The sequence below is a fragment of the Oncorhynchus mykiss genome, chromosome 2 (assembly GCF_057628025.1).
Source record: "Oncorhynchus mykiss isolate SJ-2025 chromosome 2, ASM5762802v1, whole genome shotgun sequence".
NCBI classification, from domain to species: Eukaryota; Metazoa; Chordata; class Actinopteri; order Salmoniformes; family Salmonidae; genus Oncorhynchus; species Oncorhynchus mykiss.
Window position 1 is genome coordinate 35633013 of NC_143023.1, and position 25081 is coordinate 35658093.

Here is a 25081-nt window from a genome sequence, read left to right on the forward strand (position 1 = left end):
ACATCCCCTTAAACAATCAGCAAAAATAGTATTTGGTGTTTCTTCTCCTCAAAATTCTCAGCCCACCACAATTGATTTTTGTTTGGTAGCCTCATACATACACACCGGTTTCAACTGGTTTCATGCCCCATATGTAATAACAGAAAGGGTAAAGCATCCTGAGGCAAGGAGCAGAGGTAAAACAGGATAAGGTAAATCAATACATTCTTATCCATAAAGTCAAACAAAAAAAATTGTGAAATGTAAAAGTTTAGACTTCCTGAGTCACCTAGTGGCCATGAAAGGCAATGCCCAAAGGATGTACTACACATGTAAGAGCCTTCATACGTTCGTTGTTATCACAGATCTAAATTGGTTGGATTGGTCAAAGTAATACGGTGGTAACCTTGCTTACACCAATCCAATCACTTAAAGATCAGCGATAACTTCAAGGAAGGGAAGAAGGAATGATGCATTGCACATCTAATGGAATAAGGCCCATGTGAGATTGAGCGCAAGGTAAAGGGAAACTCAATGCTGCTTCTTTCACCTCCAGATGGCAAGTGCCATCAGGTCAGTCTGACGTCTTTAGGATTGATTTAGGATGGAGCTAAGTGGAGGGTTATGGCCTATAGTCTATAAGGAGACAATGCATGAAATAGAAGGCTCATATAGCCTACAATACATAGCTTAGGCTACATGCCTACAGTATGAGTGAGTTTAATCATTCCTTGACTAGAACTGGATACAGTTGACGTTGCCCCTAGATACGTTAACTGAATTATGTTTGAGCTGATCTGCGCAGCATTTACCTTGAATGTGATCTCTGCTCACATCAGGGAAAATGCCTTAGAAAGGCAGCATTGTTGGGTGTATAGTGCACTGCTCCATAACACACCTTTGGATTGAATCCCAGCCTAAGTCCATAATAACTGCATGAGTTGATTTGCTGTGCCAGTAGTCTCCCTGTTGAATGATGCAGATGGAACTTTAATGTAGAAGGACACAACCATTCAGCAGACAGAGGCATGATGATCAGGTGCAGCAAACACTAACAACACACTGTGAGTGGAGGGGATCAGTGAGTTTTAGGCCTGTATAACGTTCACAGGTTAGCAGTGAAAAACCTTGTGCCCTAATGAATACGACCCAGGTAAATATTTGGGTATCTCCATCTCAGGAGGAAATCCAACCCCGGGCAGCCATGATCAGTGGCTGCTGTTCAAACAGGAAACATCCATCAGCAGTCAAGCCTATATTGTGTTCCTGTGTGTGTGTGTGTGTGTGTGTGTGTGTGTGTGTGTGTGTGTGTGTGTGTGTGTGTGTGCATGCGTGCGTGTGTGCGTGCCTCTCCCATACAAGCCCATACATTATTGAAGTTTATCTTAGAAGTATGCAATCCCCTCATTAAAGCGGAACTCTATATGGTAATCAAAACTGGCAACACGAGAACTACAGGTATGCTAAGATTACACCACTGTGTAGTATAATCAAGATTATCGTCAAGGCTGCCAATATTACATTGTTTAACAGTCTGATGGCCTTGAGATAGAAGCTATTTTTCAGTCTCTCTGTGTTAGTGATGGCTGTTTAACAGTCTGATGGCCTTGAGATAGAAGCTATTTTTCAGTCTCTCTGTGTTAGTGATGGCTGTTTGACAGTCTGATGGCCTTGAGATAGAAGCTATTTTTCAGTCTCTCTGTGTTAGTGATGGCTGTTTAACAGTCTGATGGCCTTGAGATAGAAGCTATTTTTCAGTCTCTCTGTGTTAGTGATGGCTGTTTAACAGTCTGATGGCCTTGAGATAGAAGCTATTTTTCAGTCTCTCTGTGTTAGTGATGGCTGTTTAACAGTCTGATGGCCTTGAGATAGAAGCTATTTTTCAGTCTCTCTGTGTTAGTGATGGCTGTTTAACAGTCTGATGGCCTTGAGATAGAAGCTATTCTTCAGTCTCTCTGTGTTAGTGATGGCTGTTTAACAGTCTGATGGCCTTGAGATAGAAGCTATTTTTCAGTCTCTCTGTCCCAGCTTTGATACATCTGACCTCGCCTTCTGGGTGGTAGCGGGGTGAACAGGCAGTGGCTCGGGTGGTTGTTGTCCCTGATGATCTTTTTGGCCTTCCTGTGACATTGGGTGCTGTAGGTGTCCTGGACGGCAGGTAGTTTGCCCCCGGTGATGCGTTGTGCAGACTGCACCACCCTCTGGAGAAGCCCTGCGTTTGTGGGCGGTGAAGTTGCCGTACCAGGCGGTGATACAGCCAGACAGGATGCTCTCAATTGTGCATCTGTAAAAGTTTGTGAAGGTTTTAGGTGACAATCCAAATTTCTTCAGCCTCTTGAGGTTGAAGAGGCGCTGTTAGGATTGAGGCAATGTTCACTATGATTGTGATTGGTGCATGCAAAACTTTACAACACTTTTTTTGGGGTAATAAATTAGAAAGAAAATTAGAAAAACATTTTGTTAGATAATAAATAATGAAACTTTGAAAAACTGTTATAAGAGTTTATTAAAATGTGTCAGAAACATATTTTCTTTAAATATCTGGTTGTATTATGCTCAGTATTCAATGAAACCGTATAGGTCATCAGAGCTTTATGATATCTGTCTCCATCTACATTACACTAGCAAGCCCTCCTCAGGTTGCCAACAAACCAGTACTTGAAAACCAGCTCTCCAAGGAAGTGAACAGGTAAGGATTGGAGTTTGCAGTTTGTGTACAAACACACTAAAAGTAAATTAGGTAGATGATTAAAAAAAGAAACAGGAAAGACATGATACAGTGTTGTCACTCGACACTTTTCAAATGCATCTGGAGTCCAATAAGTACTCTACTCTTTAGTCACCCCACCCTAAACAAAACTATACGTGTATCGACGTACATGTTGCGATGGTACAACTTCATTTGGTAGCAGTAGTCTGCCCTGAACTTTCTGCCATAATTGTGCCACATTTTATACTGAGCTGATCTTGCTTGTCGTCTACCACATGACAACGTGTGACAGAAATGAACAACAATCAATTAGGAGGAAGATTAAGCCCTGTGTACTGATCTACTGAACAGGAGCATCATTGGGCTTTGGACCTGTCTTCTCATAATGTTGGTCAAATGGGACATACACTCTAATCAGTATCAGAGTGTAACGGGCATCTAAATGTGGCACCAGTGTGGAGCCAGCGCCCACTGGGTTAGGGTTACAGCGGCCAGTCTAGCGGTGCCAGCCGACAATGGCCCACTACCTCTGGGAAAGAGCCCTGCTGAAAAATACATGAGGAAACCCACACCTGTTTCCAGGTAACCGATGCAGCCTGAATCCTGAACCGTGACGACGTGTGTGTGGTTGCGTACATGCATGGGGTTGTGTGTGTGTGTTCACATTGGCAACTTCTTGATTCCTCTAACTGATCAGATGCTTCACAGGGATGTTACCAGCAACCCGTGTTCCTGACAAGAGACATTGACAATCTAATCAGGATACAACATGAAACAGCACAGGCCTACAACACTATAGACAGGCCTAGAGTGAGTCAGGTCAAAGTTCCGTCGAGGCTGAGTCGTTGTCTAAGAGCTGGAAGTGTACGAATGGGAAAAGGGCATTAGCCAAACTGAGAAGACCTGAAGAGGGGACTTGGTGGAGGGCGGTCTGCCTCACAAAGCTGTGAGGCCTTACTGAGAGTTGTTTCAACAGTTCTAGAGGTCTTTTAGGGTGAACAAGCATGAATCCCATATGGAAAGTGTACAAGAGCAAAGTGCTGAAGACCCTGAACCCGGACCAAGAGGAGTACACAGAGGAAGAGGTAGAGAATATAAAAAGCGTATCTTTCATCTGCAGATTTCCCCTGCAGATGTCTTGTTCTGTGATCTAAAAGGTACAACTAATCCTACATCAGCTCTCCTACCCTGAGACGCTTGATACACACAACCTCTCATTTAGGATCGCTGTGGCTTCTCACAGCGACATATCTGTTGGTTTGCTTATTCATTGTTGTTGAAGTTTGACTTAAATAATTTTGTTTCCGCTCACAAAGGCTTATTTCTACTGGAACTTTGAGGAAACTACAGAGCAGTTCCTCTTGTGCTTTGTTATAGTTTTGGCCAAAACATGCTAATCACCGTAGCATAGGCTTTCAATTACAAATTCGAAACCCAAATCGCTGCTATAGTACTCTGTCTGCAGCAGCTACTGGTTTATTCATATGAACTTTCACCCACCCCTCGTACTGTAACCTATGTTAGCTAATATGATAGACAAGCTATCAGTGCTATCAGACATACTATCAGGTTAAAAAAAATCCAAGGGTCTTTGGATGATTTTTTCTCGTCTCGACACCCCCGATGTGTCCGGGGTTGGTACAGGCTGTTGGAACAAGGATGACCCAGTTCTTCGGAACGTCGGGAAACCTGATCCCGAACTGGAGCTGCGTACACGGATTAGATGGCATTCCAGTGACAGGGGATGAGACAGACGAAGACAGAAAGCCCCCATATTCAGAGTAGGACTGCTGATCTAGGATCAGTTTTGCCTTGTAGATCATAATGAATAATATTACATTTCATTATTATGTCCTTGACATGGTGACAGGGCTTGTGTGAAGGATACTGCGTTAGAATGATGTCTGAAAACATCGCTTACTTAGAGTTCTCTGAGTTATGGGGGGACTTAAGCTGTCATCGTTCTTACTGTATGTCTGAGACAAGCGAATAATATTTACCCTCTTGGAAATTAACTCTGTGGCAGCTTTTTCTATTCTTAAAGTGGATACAGAAATACAGTAGGCTGTATATTCTCCCTCAGTTTTTTGTCTTCGGCATAATGGATTAAAAGGAATCCACAGGGATTACTCCAATCTGACTTCTTCAATATAGTAAATGATGTTGCTACAAAGGAGGATTTTGTGTTCCATTTGGGCACTGTCCAGCATTTTCAATGACAGACTTTTCCTTGACATTTTCTGTGTAATTATTTTTCTGGAAATTGCTTGTAGTGTCTATATTAACCCACTAGAGGGCAACCACTACCAATAAATCGAATGCACTGAAAAGCAGGATCGCCGAGTACAGCATGTGTTTTTACACAGAGCTCAATACTTCACTACCAACACTGCTGTGCTGAGGCAATATAAATGTGTGATGGTCATTGCTGGGCTTGTGTTCCCAGGTCAATAATGCAGAGATTGACATGAGCCCTGTCCAGGAGGATGAGGGGCCCAATGCAGTGTCTCAGCTGGCCAAGAGAGTAAGCACACACACACACACACACACACACACACACACACACACACACACACACACACACACACACACACACACACACACACACACACACACACACACACACACACACACACACATATACACACACACACACACACACACACACACACACACACACACACACACACACACACACACACACACACACACACACACACACACACACACACACACACACACACACACACACACACACACAGACACGGCATGGAACTTAATGCAGACGTTACACATGAATCACATTCCAAAGGATTGGCATTGGACAGTGCTCCAGCGCACGCACACACACACACACACACCTTTGACACTGTGTTCAGGTGCAGGGTGCTGGGGCTAAAGGCTGGAACAGAATGTCAGCTCTCTTCAACAAAGAGGATGAGCACCAGCTATTGGAGGAGACTGAGAGCCCGCCTGTCCCAGACCAGTCAGTGGGACTCAACTCTTCTACACAGCTCTCTATTCCCCTGCCCCCTCCTCTTCCACCTCCTCTTCCTGAACATGGGAATGTCAGCCATGTCTAATGAATTAATGCTTAATTAAATACATAAATAAATAAATAAAGTAATTATTTATATTAATTGAGTTAAACATATAATGATACACAAAATGACGGTCCCCCTCCATCCCTTGTATCCCCAGTCCACTAGCAGTGACGCCTGAGGAGCCGCAGAGACCGGCCAGACCCTCCGGATTCTGGGGTAGCTTCGCCACCAACTGGAAACAAATGGCCGCCTCAAAACAGGCTGAAGCCGCAGCAAACGAGACGGGCACGATGGAGGAGGGTCAGGAGGCGGCAGGGGAGGGAGGTGGTGAGGGAGGGGGGGAGAGTTTCCAGGGGGAGAACACGGAGGGCGAGCAGAGTCAAGATGGAGGAGGAGGGAGCAACACCAGCTTCTCCAGATACGCCATGCTTGGAGGAGGGAGCGAGAACACGCCCTTCAAGTGGAACTTTGTCACAGGCAAGCTGGCTGAGTTGAAGACCAAGAGCATGTCTGGCCAGGAAGACTAACAAGCCAGCTGTAAGGGATGGGATGGGGTCTGGGGCAGGGGTTGAGTGGGGTCAGGGGATGAGGGGGTACATGGGTACATGGGGCCGAATGTCCTCCTAGCCTAGCCTGGTCCCAGATCGGTTGATGCTGTCTTGTAAACATTGCATGACTGTGACCATAGGAGTTGGCAAAGCAGCGTGAACAGATCTGGGACCAGGCTCCTCCTAACCAGTTATCATCTTCATTCTACTTGCTCAGGTGTAGATTTTACCCACCACACCAACACCAGTAGCAATTGACTTTTCAGATCTAAGGGAGTGTATAGGGAATAGGGACTAGGGGTCGATATGGAATTTAGCTCTCACCTCCCTTTCCATACCTTCTCCATAGTGTTGAACTGTACAGCATTTGAACAAGCGCTGGCACCCATACAGTAAATGGCATTTAGTTCATGTCATAAGACTCATACCTGAAAATGCCACCAACAAACAGGCTGGGTTAGATCAATTAACCAACAAAACCAGATTACGAGATTACAGATTACACACAGAGATTATGGCACCAATTTGGAAAGGGATTTCATAGCTGATGCAAATTTGCTTTCACTGTAAAAAAACATTTTGCAATGTATATAGGAAATATCTCATGTTTTCTTGTGAAGTTAATTAAGAATGGTGGAAATAGGATGTGCAAAATTGGAATGATTGGAATTACATGACCTTTCAGGACATAATATTTGGCTAACTGTTTTGGCTGACTGGTATGTGGAGGTCATAGTTTGAGTGTCTTGGGATGAACTTATATGGGCATGAGACTGGTAACTTGTTCTATTGCCCCTAACAAAACACAATTGCAGTGTGACCCTACCGCAGTACCTTTGTGACACTTGTCTGTAAAACAGTAACGTGTCCATATTGTTATTTTCTGTCTGTCTTTTCTGTTTTCAATACGCTTTTTCAAAAGTTTTGTTCTGATGTGTTGCTACCTCTTGTGCTCTAATAAACACGGAGAATAATTTGCCGTAAAGAATGACAGGTCAATGAGGCAGAGCACAAGCAAGGGCGTAGGTCTGACTTCAACATTGGGGTGGGGACATGGGACAATATCGCCTCTTGTTTAATATTGACCCTGTAAGATGCACGCTTGCATGTGAGCGCAAACCACATCATAGCCAATACACACGTGAGAACATGACAGATTGTAGACAAATGACAGCCAGACCGGCGGGGAGAGTCATTCACTTACATGTGAACTCTTATACGTGCTAAGAACACTTGAGGTCTATGGGACTAGTGTGGGCAGATCTAAGACACACCTCGAGCCTTGTGGCCGTGCTGGTCATGCTGTGCGTCTGTCTGTCTGTGATCATGGCCTGGTTACTATGGCACGGGTCCAACCGTTGTCTCATACCGCTCACCCTCAGGGTCAGTGAAGTCACAACCTTTCTTGTTGTTGGACAGAAGATAAGTGGGGATATGAGAGGAGAGCAAGGGGTTCGTTTGAAGAGTTTACAAGGTTGTGCTTTAGAGGGAAGTACTCTGCAGTCGACAGCAGGGGGCGATCTTTGCCAAGTCATGGGTGAACTTCACAGTGAGTATGGTACTACTGGAAAGTACTCTGGATGGTTCTCACTTGCAGTCATCTGTTATGCAACCGTATATCTCTCAATTACTCTTTATTTAATGCCAGATAAGTTCTCTCCCTCTATCACACATATATGCGCACACAGTCTTGTATAACTAACCTTGTGGGACACACTATACAGTCCCATTCAAAATCCTATTTTCCCTAACCCGAAAACCTAACCCTAACCCTAGCTCCTAACCCTAACCCCTAATATTTATAATCTATCCAAAATACATACAGGCCTGCCCATATTCCCTATCGGTCACTTCCTCCCAGATGGACAGCTTTTATTGTCATTTACAGACAGGGACAGACGACAGTACCTCTCCTTTCCTCTCTCTGTCTTTTCCTTTCCCCTCTTCTATTTCCCCTCTCAGCATTCTGTTTCCTCCATATCCTCTCTGTCTGCTCTCAATCCCATTTCCTGTCTAACCGACACACTTCCTGTCTCAAAATGTTAGTAAATTATGTTGAAAACATTTCAATCCACTGGCAAAGGAGAAGTAACGGTAACTTCCAACTGGAGAATTGATTTTGAACCATCAGTGAGTTGGTTGAGTTGTGTCCCTTTTTTCCTATATTGTGTATTCTTTTTGACCAGAGACCTATCCCACTGAGCACACACTGGTTGAACCAACGTTGTTTCAACGTCATTTCGTTGAACCAACGTGGAATAGTCGTTGAATTGGCATCTGTGCCCAGTGTGATGGTCCCTGGTCAAAAGTAGTACACATCCTCAATCAACCCCTATTTATTTCCCCTATGGACTTGCTCTACTTCTCGACAGTGAAAAGAGAATCCATTTACATTGATCCCCTTTCGTCACTGGGCTATACGACAATCCCTCTGTAGCTTGTGGCAGTGTGACACTGGGCTATACGACAATCCCTCTGTAGCTTGTGGCAGTGTGACACTGGGCTATATGACAATCCCTCTGTAGCTTGTGGCAGTGTGACACTGGGCTATATGACAATCCCTCTGTAGCTTGTGGCAGTGTGACACTGGGCTATATGACAATCCCTCTGTAGCTTGTGGCAGTGTGACACTGGGCTATACGACAATCCCTCTGTAGCGTGTGGCAGTGTGACAGCTGACAGAGAAAGGGTGATGCCACAGCTGTCAGCCTATGTTTGAATCACAACAAGGCACCCCCATGCCCCCTTCCCCCTTCCCACCCCCCATGTCCCATTCCCACCCCCCATATCCCCTTCCCACCCCTCATGTCCCCTTCCCACCCCCTATATCCCCTTCCCACCCCTCATGTCCCCTTCCCACCCCCCATATCCCCTTCCCACCCCTCATGTCCCCTTCCCACCCCCCATGTCCCCTTCCCACCCCTCATGTCCCCTTCCCACCCCCCATGGCCCCTTCCCACTCGTCATGTCCCCTTCCCACTCCTCATGGCCCCTTCCCACCCCTCATGTCCCCTTTCCACCCCCCATGGCCCCTTCCCACCCCCCATGTCCCCTTCCCACCCTCCATGCCCGCTTCCCACTCCTCATGTCCCCTTCCCTCCCCTCAAATGACTATTCCAGATTCAAACCATAGGCCTATCTGATGTTAAAACAAATGAAAACACTCTCTGACACTAAACACCGCAGGATGCAGCCATTCTGTGGGCATGGAGTTTGTAGAGCATGAGGGAATCACAAAGTGCACATTGACAGACTGTGTTAACAGTTTGAACTGAGAGTACTCTTCAGTGAGGGGAGATGAGGGCACAATGAGGTTGAGGCCAGATCTCCGGTGGGCTGAAGTTTACTGGATGTCTAGGCTTCAAATATGTGTCAGTGAGCATTGGGTCACATAAGCATGTTTGAGTCCCTCAAAGGGATAAGCAAATGTGCTTGGTTGAGCTAATGTGTAACGTGCATCAAAGACAAGTCAACAGTGATTTCATACAATACACAATGTACACAGGAATAGTGGTCCCCGAATCAAATCAAATCAAATTGTATTAGTCACATGCGCCGAAAACAACAGGTGTAGGTAGACCGTACAGTGAAATGCTTACCTACGAGCCCCTAACCAACAATGCCGTTTAAAAAAAAATATGAATAGAATAAGAATAAAAGTAACAAGTAATTAAAGAGCAGCAGTAAAATAACAACAGTGAGAAAACCTACAGGGGGGTGTCAGTACGGAGTCAATGTTCGGGGGCACCAATTAGTCTAGGTAATTGGGGAGATGCAAATAGTCTGGGAAGCCATTTCATTAGATGTTCAGGAGTCTTATGGTTTGTGGATAGAAGCTGTTTAGAAGCCTCTTGGACCTAGAATTGGCTCTCCGGCACCGATTGCAGTGCGGTAGCAGAGAGAACAGTCTATGACAATTTTCAGGGCCTTCCTCTAACACCGCCTGGTATAGAGGTCCTGGGTGGCGGGAAGCTTGATCCCAGTGATGTCCTGGGCCATACGCATTACCTTCCGTAGTGCCTTGTGGTCGGAGGCCGAGCAGTTGCCATACCAGGCAGTGATGCAACCAGTCAGGATTCTCTCGATGGTGCAGCTGTAGAACCTTTTGAGGATCTGAGGACCCATGCCAAATCTTTTCAGTCTCCTGAGGGGGAATAGGTTTTGTCGTGTATATATGTGTGGATATGTTCAAGTGGGTGGTTATTCATTTACTTATTTGAGAAATTGTAAAGAGAGAGAGAGAAAGAGAGAGAGAGAGAGAGAAAGAGCAACAGCAACAGCAACAGTGACTGAGATAGACTGAGAGAAAGAGACAGAGAAAGTGACAGAAAGAGAGAGATAAAAAAAAAGAGAGCAAGCAGAATCAGAAGGGTTTTGAAGGTTGTAACAGAGTGAGTCACAACAAGCCCAACCCCTAGATTAGGATGTTTAGGTTGAAGTACTCAATCTTATCTTGACATTACATGACTCACAGATGCCCAGGCATACAGGTTGTCTTGTCTGATGCCCTACCCTGTTGAGAGCTGTACATCCCCGTTTAAATATGTAACCCAAACCACCAGGCCTTTTCATAGGGGTGTATGGAGACACTTGAAAACCCTCTTTATCTCTCTTCACTCTCTTTCTCTTTCTGTCGCTCTGTCCGTCTCGCTCTTTCTCTCTGGAACATGACCCTACCAACCCTGCGTCCTGTGCCATATGGCCCATGTATGTTCTGTCCCCTTGTGTTTCCTGCTCTGTTCCCTCTGGGCCTCCCATGCCTGCAGGTGTGTCTCTACCGCTACCTCCCTCCCTACTACATTCCAAGACCTGATCTCAGAACAGCAGAGGCTGGGTCTTTTTTTGTCTCTCGTTTTTAACCGCTGAATGACTGAACAATGACGACTAAACAGTAACACTCCTGTCCACAACACTGCCTGAGTTCTTCCATAAAGTAAGAACAGCCAACAAAAGCAGGCCACAAACGCAGTGTGAGCGTGTGTTAATTGTTGCACTTAACCCCACACTATTTGACCACTCTTTCCTGGATCAGGAGAAGAAGGGAGCAGGTAGTTTTGAAGTTTAATGAGCTGAGTTTGTAAGGGATTCGTTCTCACCCAGAATGCCCAGTTGTGGTGAGGATCTCTTTGTAATTATCATTATGTGTAAAATTACACCTGGTTAATTATAGCATTAATCAAAATGATAAAAAACGCAAATGTAATTATTAATCTAATGCTACTAACCTAACTAAGTACAGTTTGTAATGCTACTGGCACATAGACCAATGCAGTAGACATACTTCATGTTTGAGATGAACAAAATGGCAGTCAGACTGTGCATAATCCTTGGTCCACAAATCCCCTTGCATCCCAAATAACTGCCCATAATGTGATGAAGATTAGTAATACTGTGCCTCACCTTGCTCAAACTGATCCACTCAAACACAGTGAAGAGGATATTACCCATAAGCCCTTTACTGGTCAGCTATTTAAATCCATCATAGGATGAGCTCAGCAGGAGACTATTCCGTCTGTGGTCATTTATAGAACATATTTCAAAATGATTGGTATGAATCAAATTGCTATGTGATTATAGCTGTAAGTTGACGCTGCATTTTCATCCTGTCCAGTCTGTAAGTCGTCCTGGTCAGTTTGAGTCACACCTCAAGCATAGGCAACCGGGCTGTCTGTTTTAACCTCGACAAGTTCCAACTAGGCTACCCTAAGTATGAAACAGACCTTGAAAATGACCAAAGCTTTCATGTCTTCGTCTCACATGGAAAATTATTGAAATGATATTGCTCACACTTAGGCCACCTTTTTGAATTTGGCTCTAATGTCTCTCCTTTTACAAGCGTAGTAAAAACAAACAATAAAGCCAGTGTTTTGCTCACACACTTCTTCCACAAGGAGCTTTCCTCCCTCCACCAGACAGACATCCCTAGAAGCACCCACGGGTGACAGTCAGACTAGGGGTGGGCGTCTCTGTAGACCTGATGACTCACACACACAGGCAGCAGTCCCATCTGGAAACCTACCTGTGTGAACAAGGTGTGTGAAACAACACGCTGGCACGCACACACGCACGCACGCACGCACGCACGCACACACACACACACACACACACACACACACACACACACACACACACACACACACACACACACACACACATATACACACACACACAAACACACACATACACAAACACACACACACACACACACACACACACACACACACACACACACACACACACACACACACACACACACACACACACAAAGCACTTAGGGAAAACAGATGTGAGGAGGACGGGGTATGTTATTGACCTGTTCACCTGGGTCTCCCCTGTGGACGTCTACCTGGCCTGCTGTTCACTCTCAGGGCCAATCAGGGGAATAATCCCATAACAGCTTGGAGAGGACAAAGCACTTCAGTTCACAAGAGGTCACCTTTGAATAGCTTTGCTTTTTCTTTTTAATTGAACTTTTATTAAACATTTACATCTCCAATGGTAACATGCACTGGCCAATCATTGGATTCACTCTTGGATTCACAGGTTTTCCTATTTGACAGTTTATAGTTCTAAAATATGATTGATGTCGTAGTTATTTCAGCTAAGGGGTAGATGACCTGCCAGATGGGCAGAATCAGCTCCTTAACGCTCTTATCAAAGAAAAACAGCAGATAGCCAAAGTAGTGTGAGCCAGAACACTCATACTCCCAATCAAAGTGTTCTGCCGAGATACGACAGAGGGTTTACTTGACTTTCCCTTTTCGTTTTGAGTTCTGGCCTCTGTCTCACTCAGAGGAACCCTGTCACGCACCCATAATCCAGAAGTGATAATGTGTTGATGGTGTGTGTGTGTGTGTGTGTGTGTGTGTGTGTGTGTGTGTGTGTGTGTGTGTGTGTGTGTGTGTGTGTGTGTGTGTGTGTGTGTGTGTGTGTGTGTGTGTGTGTGTGTGTGTGTGTGTGTGTGTGTGTGTGTGTGTGTGTGTGTGTGTGTGTGTGTGTGTTAAATAATTGTGCAGTCATATGAAAAAACATAGAGTTGACAGCTATTGCTTTTCCTGTCTTCCTTTTAAACCCAGAGAGCTGATCTGAAATCTGTGGCCTGGCTGAGTGTGAAGAAGTCTCCAAGGTTTTGTCCCGGAAGAGAAAAATAAGGTGGAAAGGAGTTCAATTATTCACACACACCCTCTTCTGTTCCTTCTAACCCATTCTCGTTACCCTGGGATTCTCACCAGAACTGGAGTGGCAGAGTTTTCAGCTCTCAATTCGTAATCTGCCAACTCAATCTCAGCCTCTGTAATCCCCCGGGCCTTTAGGGGTGGATTTGGGACACCCCCTACACCCCTTTTCTCTATCTACCCCACTATCTCCATCAGAGGGGTAATCTCGCCATTAAGTTCCCTTCCCCCATCATCTCATACCCCTCAACCTCCCCCAAAACTCCCACAACACACACAAGCCTTTAGACGCCCCCCAGCCTCTCCACCCTTCCGACCACCCCAACCCCCATCACCCACCTCTCTGTCTCTCTCTTTCCTCCTCCACTCTTTCACTGCAGGACATTTTATCCCACCTCCCAAACTTGGGACCGGTGCCTCAGTGCTCTGTAAACCGATTGATTTGTCTGTGGTGACTATTATTGGTCTGTAACAAGGGTCGAGGGGTCGAGGGACTGACTGTTAAATGTCCAGCGAGTCAATAAATTCTCAGTCAATTATGTACATGTTCATCTTTGCCGTCTTGAAGCCTGCTGCCTGCTTAACATGGATATATTGACTGTCCCTCGGCCATGATGTTTTTTTTGCATAAAGAGTTAGAGCAGAGAACTGCTATCCGTTAAGAAAATGAATGTACGGATTATTGCAAACTTGATTTAATCCACAGTGAAACCATCTTTGAACTGCAACTGACATCTTTCTCCGACAATTAATAAGGACGATTCATTTTATTCAATTCAATCATGCAATTAAAACCAAAACAGTGTCATAGTTGTTGTTGGACATACAAAAGTGACGTGAAGTGGTGTTATGAATTTTTGTCTTTGCTTTGTATATTTGGAACATGGTGGCTCTAGAATGCAGGATGAGTTCAGAAACCCCTCACAAAATCCCTGTCCGTGTCACATTTCTGTTTCTACAGCTGTTTGGGATGTTGCTCTTTGCTCTGCACCCATGTTGCAGCTAGAACCCCCCCCTCCCCCTTCCCCCACTCCCTTTCAAACCCAGCCCTCTCCCCTTCCTAAACCCCACAGGGAGAAGGAACCACCACAGCTAATAGAAATATGCTCAGTCCTAGCATAAAGATACGGCAGTATCAAACCAACAAGTCATCATCCTCAACATAGCGAGCCAAGAAGGAAATGTCATGTTAGTCTTCCGAATGGTAGAATCAGATGATAATATTCATACTTCAATATTTCATGTCTTGTCTGAGATCAGTGCCTTAGAACAGCCTATGGATGGCGGGGACAGATAGGTCTATATATCCATGGGCTCGTCTTCCACCCCTTCTCCTCCTCACACTCCCCCTTGCTCCTGCGGTAGCCATGAATAACCCCCCGTCCGTCCCGCCTGTCATCAAGTTGTCATTAAAAGCCCTGGTCTGCGTGTCTGCTAGTCGTTCCTCCATGGGCCCTGACAGGAATTCCTCCTCATGCCACCTAGCTCCTCCGCCTCTATGTCGGACTGACCTGGGAACCTGGTGTGTCGCTGGGTATGGGGAGTTGATAGAGGTTGTCAGGAGGCAGAGCTATTGTGGTATAGTGAGGATTGGGGGGTGGGGAAGTGGGGTTTGGGCTATGACCTTGACCTGTATGGACTCTGGCCATAAAATTGAAAATGTAAGATGCGACATCCAAAGAGGATTGTCATATCGGAGTTCTCTCTTTGTAGTGTGTATTATCCCGTTTGTGGGGAGGCACAAGAGCTATTGAATCATATTTGTGGTTTATTAGTGTATGAGATGGACCCCGTGGATGGCAGGTTGCCTAGTGGTTAGAGTGTAGGGCCAGAACCGAAAGGTTGCAGGATTGAATTCCCGAGTTGACAAGGTAAAAATCAGTCGTTCTGCCCCTGAACAAGGCAGTTAACCCACTGTTCCCCGGGCGCCAAAGACGTGGATGTTGATTTTGGCAGCCTCCGGCACCTCTCTGATCTCTCTGATTCAAAGGGGTTAGGTTAAATGCGAGAGACACATTTCAGTTGAACACAGTCAGTATCCCCCTTTCCATCATACACTGAACATACAAAACATTAAGAACAATAAAGTCTAAGCCGCAGGGGGGTTCTAAGCTGACATATGGAATTGTTTTAAGATGTTCACACTATGGATCATGATATTTGCTATTTGCTATGGAATTCTACGACCCCTTCAGGTAGACAATACAAATGTTGGGATAAAATATTGATTCAGGCCTTTAGAGAAACACATTGAATAATATATTCAGAAATGTCAAAAAAGACAGTCAAAAAATAAATCAAACGGAACAAGGTTTTGAAGTGTTTGTCCTTCATCCTCACATTCATTTTTTGAAAAACAGGGTACCGGCTACCCTCAGACGAGTACCGTTATACTTGTGGGGGGGGGGTGGCAGAGCAGAACGGATACTACCGCCATTCGTGCTCGCGAGAGTCGGAAGTGCGGATGCGGTGGATTGAGATGCCTCCATTGCAAAAAAAGAAAATATGGGGATGTTTGTATTATGTTACTTAGATTAACGCACTGCTCTTTCCATGTCGTAGACTGACCAGGTGAATCCTGGTGAAAGCTATGATCCATTATTGATGTCACTTGTTAAATCCACTTCAATCAGTGTAGATGAAGGGGAGGAGACCGGTTAAAGAAGGCATTGAGACATGGATTGTGTATGTGTGCCATTCAGAGGGTGAATGGGCAAGACAAAAAATGTATGTGCCTTTGAATGGGGTATGGTAGTAGGTACCAGGCGCACCGGTTTGTGTCAAGAACTGCTGAATGTTTCACCCTCAACGGTTTCCTGTGTGTTTCAAGCATGGTCCACCAGCCAAAGGACATTCAGCCAACTTGACACAACTGTGGGAAGCAATGGAGTCAACATGGGCCAGCATCCTGTAAAGGCATCTTGTAGAGTTCATGCCCCGACCGACTTGAGGCTGTTCTGAGGGCAAATGAGGGGGTGCAACTCAATATTAGGAAGGTGCTCCAAATTTTTGGATATTCTCATTGTATATTGTTCTAAACCAGACTTTGAGCCCAGATTGACTGCTCTCAGAGTCAAAAGGCTTGGAGTAGTGCTGTGCAAATCCCTTCAGTCAACATACTAAGGTGACGTCATGCAGGTGACTTGTTTTGAGGAAGGCCTAATTGAGTCACTCAAGAACTTTACACCTGTCTGAGTGACAGGTTAATTAACCAATTAGACACCTGGGTTAAACTCTGGCCCCTCGGGGCGGTCTCTAGCCCAGCCCTCCATGTAATTTGAGGACACCACATGACCACACAGAGCCCAGCCCGTCCGTACTGTGCCTGAGGGTCATTTGCAGAAAGGCATAGACAAAGCCATCTCCTGTCTGTAATTTGAAGAATTAAATGTCCTGTATTCATTTTAGAGGGAGTAATTATCTTTGGGCCACTTTGCACAGTTGTTGTTTGCTCATTTTGGTTTGCCTTGATGCACGAATATCACAGGCAATACGTGTACGTTACTTTCGATTGAATGAACATTCATTCTCCAGTTCAAATGAGCGAATCTCCTGCAACAGGAATGTTTGTTGTTGTTTCCACGTTAATGAAGGATATTTCTCAGCCAAGCAAGCAAAATTGCTCAGAGCGTTGCATATAAATAGACTTCCCTGCAAAGCATTATGCATCTCTTCTTCCTGTCCTCTCTGTGCTGGTTTCTTCTCGTGAACTGGAGGTTCGGTGTATACAGTTACCCCACAGTGCATGTTCTCCCGCTGATCATTGTATAAGCACTGTATATAAATGTAGAAATAAAAATCATATTTTGTGGTTTACCCTGGAGAACTTGATACATATAGAGCTACCCTCTGTAGGACACCGTAGAGAAGTCTTCACTGGCCATCCAGGTAATTAAAAAGTCAAAGATGACGACTTCTAATCACAGACATACAGTAATTAGAGAGGAGGCTTGACTCCGCTCTATATCAGGGTCCTACTCCTCCCTGTCAGTGCCAGCAGATGTTCAGATTGTGCATCCCTATATATCACTCATTGACACGTCTCTTGGTCATCAGTGACTTATGATGGACAATTGGAGTTTTGCCTGAGAACTGATGACTTCCTACTATGGACGCCATACACTAACTCGAGCTCGTTTTCAACAGTGGACAGAGTGGTGAGCAGATATCCTCTAATATTATGGGGAGGTCCTGAGCAGCATGGCGCCGTGGTGGAGGGCCGTTCCGCTCCGTGCCAACCAGGCGGGCGTTAAATAAGGAACGGCGAAACCCCAGAGCAGTGGGAGACTGTGGGCGAGGTCACATACACACACAAACACTGGTCTGGTCTGGTCGGGTCTGTTTTGATGTTGGTCAGTCGGGGCTGGAGCACAGCAGGCAATCCCACAGGCGCCTAAGGAGAAACCCCATCGGGAGGAGTGACACCACACTCTGCTCTCCGGCTATACGCTCACTCTCTTACCCATGGGGATCGTACGCAGAGCCACCTCCACTACCTGTCTCTAAGTTAAGCTTAGACATCTTATTAAAGGGATACTTCGGGATTTTGGCAATGATGCCCTTTGTCTACCTCCCCAGAGTCGGAGGAGCTCGTGGATACCATTGTTATGCATCTGTGTTCAGTATGAAGGAAGTTAGAGGTCGTTTGGCGAGCCAATGCTAACTAGTTTTAGCGCAATGGCTGGAAGTCTATGGTATCTACTAGCATGCCCTTTAACACATAGCTTAGATTCCGAGGCTTCCTCACGTTCGTTTGCTCCAGAAACGGAGTAATTCACTTAAATTGGACAGTGGACAACAGACCTACTTCCCTGTAAAAAGCCTGGGAGTTTTGTGTTTTAAGTCGCACTCTCTACCCCCTATCCTGGGCCCTAACTTGGCCTAGCTTCCTGATCCGTGGGAATATGTGTCAACTCGTCCCATGCAGATAAACAGTCGGCAATTAGAGGGAGCGAAACAGAAGACAGTACATTTCTACCAAATCCTCCCTGCCGGCCAGTCCTCTAAGTCTGGCTGCTTTCTAATCAGGACATTTCAGAGTGGTTGGCCTCCTTTCTCTCTCACACACACTGCCCCAAGGTCACAGTCTTAAAGGGATATTTCAGGATTTCGGCAATGAGTCCCTTTATCTACTTCCCCAGAGTCAGAGGAACTTGTGGATACCATTTTTATGTCTCTGCGTGCCATTTGAAGGAAGTTGTTAACCAGCAGTAGTGCTAACTAGCATTAGCGCAATGACTGGAAGTCTATGGTATCTGCTAGCATGCATAACAAAACTACCTCTAACTTCCTTCATACTGGACGCAGAGGCATAAAAATAGTATCCACAAGTTAATTTGCCAAAATCCCAAAGTTACCTTGTAAGCCTAGACGGATTCTCCTCATACGAGCAGAAATATTGTTGTCCCCCCCCCCTTTTTTATAGGGAGACTTTATATTACAGTTTCTCAGTCAGACCCGTTTCATCTTTGTACATTTCACAAACAAATTGAACGGCTTGGGTAACACATCAAAGCTCAAACCAAGAAAAGGAGCAAGTCACTCACTAGTTATTGCGGGCCCATATTGTGAACATATGGGGATAAGTGACAGTTTAACCCGGCTCTGAGAAAACATCAAGAACTGGAAGTGAAATAGAGTAAACGAAAACAGCGGGGATATGATAAAATGGGCAATAAGTAAGATTGTATTGTGAGGGTTTTAGTATGAACTTTAAACTCCCTAGGAGTCGAATGTCAAAGCATGAAACATCTAGTTGAATGTTTCTACTAACACATCTACAGCAGCTGTCTGCCTGATGTTTTCTCCACGTTAGTTCCCACATGACTAGGAATAGATCAGAACATGTGATTAGCCAACTCTCCTCACCACAGATCCTGTTTAACGGACTATAGGTTTAAGAATGCTGCTGTATATTTTAGCAATATACTATATAGTAAACCCAAGTTGCAATGATTTTTTTTTGGTCTCGTAAATAAAATGTATATCATGACTGACAATTTAGGAGTGATGTAAGCCAAACATAGCAAGAATTAGTACATTTACATCATATTTTGTTTTCTTTCAGAAAATTCAGTTGTTCGTGTTTCATAAGTGTTGTCACATAAGTCTTAACAGATCCCTTTTGAGTTCACTGCACATTCACAGAGCCGATAAACCCAACACACCCAGGCTAACCCAGGTTAGTTCCACCGTTGGTTCCAGCATTGTGTTTCCCCTCCACTTTCACCCTGTCCTGTCATCAAAGCAGCCTGAACCTCTCAACTCCTGACCACACTGTCTCTCGCTCCTCTCTGCACCACCCGGACAAAACACAAGGGTTCACCGGCACAGTGTTGCTCATTACTTTCTCACCTCTCTCCTTTGGCACTCTATCCTCTGGTACTGTGTCTGGTAATGCCATTAGCGTATTGTGGTAGCTAGCCAGCGTATTACGATGTGGCTAGGGGTATTACACAGTAATAAGGCATTAGCTGGTCACCACCTACGCTTTAACCTCCCATGGTCCTTGGTCTTCTCAGTCACTGTAAAAACATCACTGAATCAACATGGAATTAGATGAAATTAGTCAATATCAGGCCACTTTTATATGACATGTTTTGGATGACTTAGTAAACTGTTTGTATTGTAATTTGCAACTTTGACTCCTGAGGCTTTGCAGCTGTCACTAATGACATGATCACATTTTCACAGCTGATGCAAAGCAGCGAGTGTGAGGGGGTGTTACTGAGTCTGAGTGGGACATTTTGACTAAGCCAACTAAAGTTCCAAAACTCCTGACCGCAACCAAGCCAACCCACCAGCATCTCAATAACCTTTGGTTTCGGTTCAACAAGAACTAGTCAACCTTTGACCTCACAACCACATACAGAAAATAAAACACCTAAAACTCTGCTCTTCCTGCAAGTTTCCCTACGAGCCAAACCCAAACCCCTTCCATCCCCCATCGTCGTTGTCTTTGCTGACGCCAATCCATCTTGTGGAGAGGAGCTAGCTGTGTGTGCTGGTGTCTCCTGGTCAGGTTTCCCACAGGGGCGCACTATACCTCCTCTCCCTGACCCCAGGGAGCGAAGGTCACATGAGAGAGGGGAGTGAAAAGGGCTGTCTTCTGATTTATGACCTGGTGGAGCCATTGGATCCTCCTGTGCTCCAGCATCCCATGTTTTTTGTTAGGGGGGGGGGCACACTGAAGCTGAACCACCACCCACCCCCACTCACACCCCATCTACAGGTTTAGGGTATAAGGTTTCAAACCTCCATATTGGGTATGGGTATGGGGAATGGCAGGGTGGGTGGAAGTGGTAGGTGTGTTCCTTACTCTCTCTGTAGGTAAACAATGTAAGTCATTTGGGGCATTGGAATCAATCTGATCAGGTTTTGGGAACTACATTACTTAACTCCAATATATAACCCTTGGAATATACCGTAGCCTACATCACAGCATGACTCATCAATCACATAAATCCAGATCTTTTCACTTGCTGGCTTGGCCAATGCGCTCATGCCAAAAGCCTCCCACTGGGTACAGACGTCAATCCAACGTCTACTCCACGTTGGCTTAGCGTCATTTCGTTGAAATGACGTGGAAACTACTTTGATTCAACCAGTGTTTGCCCACTGGGCTTTCTCTTTCTTGTAAACAATGTTCGCTCAATACGCCGATTTGGAAGTTTATAAAATATACATATATATATATATTTATTTTTTTACAGCAGACAGATTAGAGTCCTTTCTTTTCAGCAGGATCCATTTGCTTTCCAAACTGTGTTTCCCCTCAATTTTATTTGAAATATTGCGAAAAGCCTGTTTTGTCTCCGTGCTGTTCACTGACAGATATGCAGTGCGTTCCCGACTGGGCTATGACTTGTTATTGGGTTACTCACAATCCACAGCTAGGCAAAAGTATTGGCATCACAAGCCATGCATGTTTGGATACTGGGTATGCAGATTCTCCATACAGGGCAGACTGAGAAAAAGGCACAACCGGGTACACGTGAGCTCTGTACAGGGAAGACAAACGGACACAAACAGAGAGGGTGGGGGTGACGACATCACAACGACTTGGGGGCAGTGGGTTCAGAACAACAACAACAACAAAAACTGTATACACATTTTTTCTTAAATATACCACCACCCGAAAGGGCACTTAGTGACTGGGAGGTCAAAGGGCACGGGTAGATACTTATATGTGCACGTGCCAGCATAAATCACAGATAAATCATATGTTTGAGTCGTTTCTCCCCCTTGTTATGGACTTGTAGTTTTCAGTCGGTCGGAGGTTTGTCTACAGGTTTGTGTCACTGGGTCCTCGGGCCTGAGCTATAACAGACTGTGTGGTCATGTGTCGACCCCTCTGTTCCCAAGCTCTCTGACTGCCAGGACACACAGACACGCACACACCCATAACCATTTGAGGCCTCCAACTAACTTCCCCCATTAGTTTGTTGTTGTCACTGCCTAAGACATCCCTTAGGAAAACGTGCCTCAGGAATGCCTATCGTCTCTGTGCCATGTGCTAGTTCTATCATAGTGATCTTGTGACCCGATGTGTGTGTGTGTTTGTGATTGCATGCTCTGGTGTAAGTGTGTGTGTGTGTGTGTGTGTGTGTGTGTGTGTGTGTGTGTGTGTGTGTGTGTGTGTGTGTGTGTGTGTGTGTGCACATGCATGTGTGCATGCTCCGGTGTGTGTTCATCCCTCTCTCTCTATATATCTCTCTGTGAGTCATGAATTGGGCTTCTCTCAAGCGTGGACAGTTGCAGCACGCTGGAGCTGCTGGCCTAGAAGAACTAGGCCAGATTTGACACACTTCACAACCCCTGCTAAACCTGACACACATTGCTATTCAGAGTGCAAGGAGGAAAAACACAGAGCCCAAATCACTATCCAACAGTGCAAGAACGCACACTAATAACATCCCCAGCAGTAACATACCGTATGTCCTTCTGAGGGGGACTACTGTGTGATGTAAGCATGTCCGAGAAACATGTGACAATGCCTTGGCGCCCCCTCGGGTTCATGCCGTGGGGGAGATCTTTGTGGGCTACACTCAGCCTTGTCTCAAGGTAGTAAGTTGGTGGTTTGCGAATATCCCTCTAGTGGTGTGGGGGCTGTGCTTTGGCAAAGTGGGTGGGGTAATATCCTGCCTGGTTGGCCCTGTCCGGAGGTATCGTCGGACAGGGCCACAGTGTCTCCCGACCCCTCCTGTCCTCAACCTCCAGTATCTATGCTGCAATAGTTGTGTTGGGGGGCTAGGGTCAGTTTGTTATATCTGGTGTAATTCTCCTGTCTTATCCAGTGTCCTGTGTGAATTTAAGTATGCTCCCTCTAATTATCTCTCTCTCCCTCTCCCTCTCCCTCTCCCTCTCCCTCCCCTCTCCTAGGACCATGCCTCAGTACTACCTGGCCTGACTCCTTGCTGTCCCTAGTCCATCTGTTTGTGCTGCTTGCTACTCCAGTTTCAACTGTTCTGCCTGTGTCTATGGAACCCTGACCTGTTCACCGGACATGCTACCTTGTCCCAGACCTGCTGTTTTTGACTCTCTTTCTCTACCGGTCCTGCTGTCTCGAACTCTGAATGCTCACCTATGAAAAGCCAACTGACATTTACTCCTGAAGTGCTGACCTGTTGCACCCTCTACAATCACTGTGATTATTATTATTTGACCCTGCTGGTCATCTATGAACGTTTGAACATCTTGGCCATGCACTGTTATAATCTCAGAAGAGGACTGGCCACGCCTCATAGCCTGGTTCCTCTCTAGGTTTCTTCCTAGGTTCCTGCCTTTCTATGGAGTTGTTCCTAGCCACCGTGCTTCTACGTCTGCTGTTTGGGGTTTGAGGCTGGGTTTCTGTATAGCACTTTGTGACATCAGCTGATGTAAAAAGGGCTTAAATAATTAATTTGACTAAATTATTGATTAATACGGTGTCCATATTAGGACAGCCTCAGATAGATAGAGACGGGTGCTGGAGACTAGATGTGCATAAGGCTTTCACATTCATAAGGTATGTCTGGAGACTGCCTGTTAGCACATTTTTCGGCGGGTTCAAGAGTTCAGTGTTTCTTATTCTCAGTGATTTCTGATCTAGCCTAGTTCCAGATCTGCTTGTGCCATCTTACCAATTCCTATGGTCATTGGCATGACAATGACCAGAGAAGTTGGCAAGACAGCACAAACAGATCTGGGACCAGGTTACCGCTGAAGCAGTCCTCAAATTAAAATCAGGGCAGCTAACAGAAAGGATATGGTGGTGCTGGCTAAACACATGGTGTCGGAGGTCTGGTTTGGCTCTCTGCAAGGCCCCCTGAAGTTTAACGTTAGGAAAAACCCACATCAGCATCAAAGCCGTGGATGGTAGATCCCTGCCAGGTTATCACCTACTTCCCGCAGGCCAGTCACATTAGAAACCCTTTGATGTCTAACAGGTGGCAAACCTTTTATTTGTAGTATTGTACATTTGGAAAAGCAACATTTGGTGGCAATGCCTTTCCTTCAATGTAACTTGATGCCATCAAATTCAAACGGACTGCTGCAACTAGGTGTTTAGTCTGTTTATCCCAGAAGAACATGTGTTAAAAACCTGGTCCTACGAACCAATAACAGGATGTAACAGCAGGCTCTGTAGTCAGCCCTGACTGACACCAACAGACAGACAGGGTACCTATTGTTCTCCTCAGAGAGAGAGAGAGAGAGTATGTGTTGGATGGGAGAAGGTTTTGGAGGAAAGAGACCGTTTGGAGGAGAGAACCAGGGACCAGACAAAGATAGAAAGGCAGAGAGAAAGATAGTGAGAGGTGGAAGAAAGGTAGAGAGAGAGCGTGCAAGAGAGAGAGAAATAGAGAGAGTTGGATGGGAGAAGGATTTGGAGGAAAGAGAAAGTTTGGAGGAGAGAGCCAGACAAAGAGAGAAATACAGAGAGGGGGAAGAAAAGTAGAGAGAGGGGGAAGAAAGGTAGAGAGAGGGGGAAGAAAAGTAGAGAGAGAGGGAAGAAAGAGAGAGAGAGAGAGATACAGGCAGAGAGAGAGAGAAAAAGAGAGAGACAGAAACAGAGAAAAGGTAGCAGTTGTCCACGGACGTCTCAGCCTGACCACCTAGAAATAGCATCAGGCCACAGTCTCCTTTGTGTTGTCTGTAAACAGGACCTGTTGCAACTCACTCAAGGGTTCTATATGCCCAGAATGCTAAAAGGATTACCACAGGCAGCCTCTTGAGCTAATGTGAAAAATGAGATGTGAGGTGGTGGAAAGAGACAACAAAGATTCAAAGGGCCAGACAACATCAAAACACTGACTCACTCACTCTTTTCCATCAGACATTCCTAAAACAACTTACGCTATTTACAGAGGAGTTTCTTTCTTCTCAAAAGTAGTTATTAGCCTCCTGTAAACAACGGGTTGCCTGTACCCACAAAATGGTTAGACAAGTTTGTAAGACTTAAGACTAAAATTATGATTTGCAATGTTAAAGAGTGGATGAAGTCATCATGTACTGTTTCTGTCAGACAGAGTTTGTCCTGCTTCACTGTGGTGTTGATGTGGTATAAATATGTGCTGCTTCATGGTTTCTGTATACTTGTTTATGTCTACTGGAGCTGGAGCCAAAAAACAATAAAACAATGAAATG

General features: G+C 45.4%; 1 protein-coding gene across 2 annotated transcripts; it reads left to right on the forward strand.

Annotated features, from left to right (window-relative positions):
* The first annotated feature begins 3592 nt into the window (after nt 1-3592).
* On the forward strand, nt 3593-7255 carry LOC118936744 (uncharacterized protein C1orf232). 2 transcript variants are annotated; one of them, XM_036933854.2, is made up of 4 exons: nt 3593-3774; nt 5136-5213; nt 5569-5675; nt 5891-7255. In XM_036933854.2, exons 1-4 carry the CDS (start codon nt 3694-3696, stop codon nt 6258-6260), a joined length of 636 nt encoding a protein of 211 aa, XP_036789749.1. In that variant the 5' UTR covers nt 3593-3693; the 3' UTR covers nt 6261-7255. The 2 variants fall into 2 exon arrangements, with proteins under 2 accessions (XP_036789749.1, XP_090070984.1); XM_090214858.1 differs by lacking the exon at nt 3593-3774 and adding an exon at nt 4313-4473 and having other exon boundaries at nt 5132-5213.
* Nucleotides 7256-25081: the final 17826 nt, after the last annotated feature.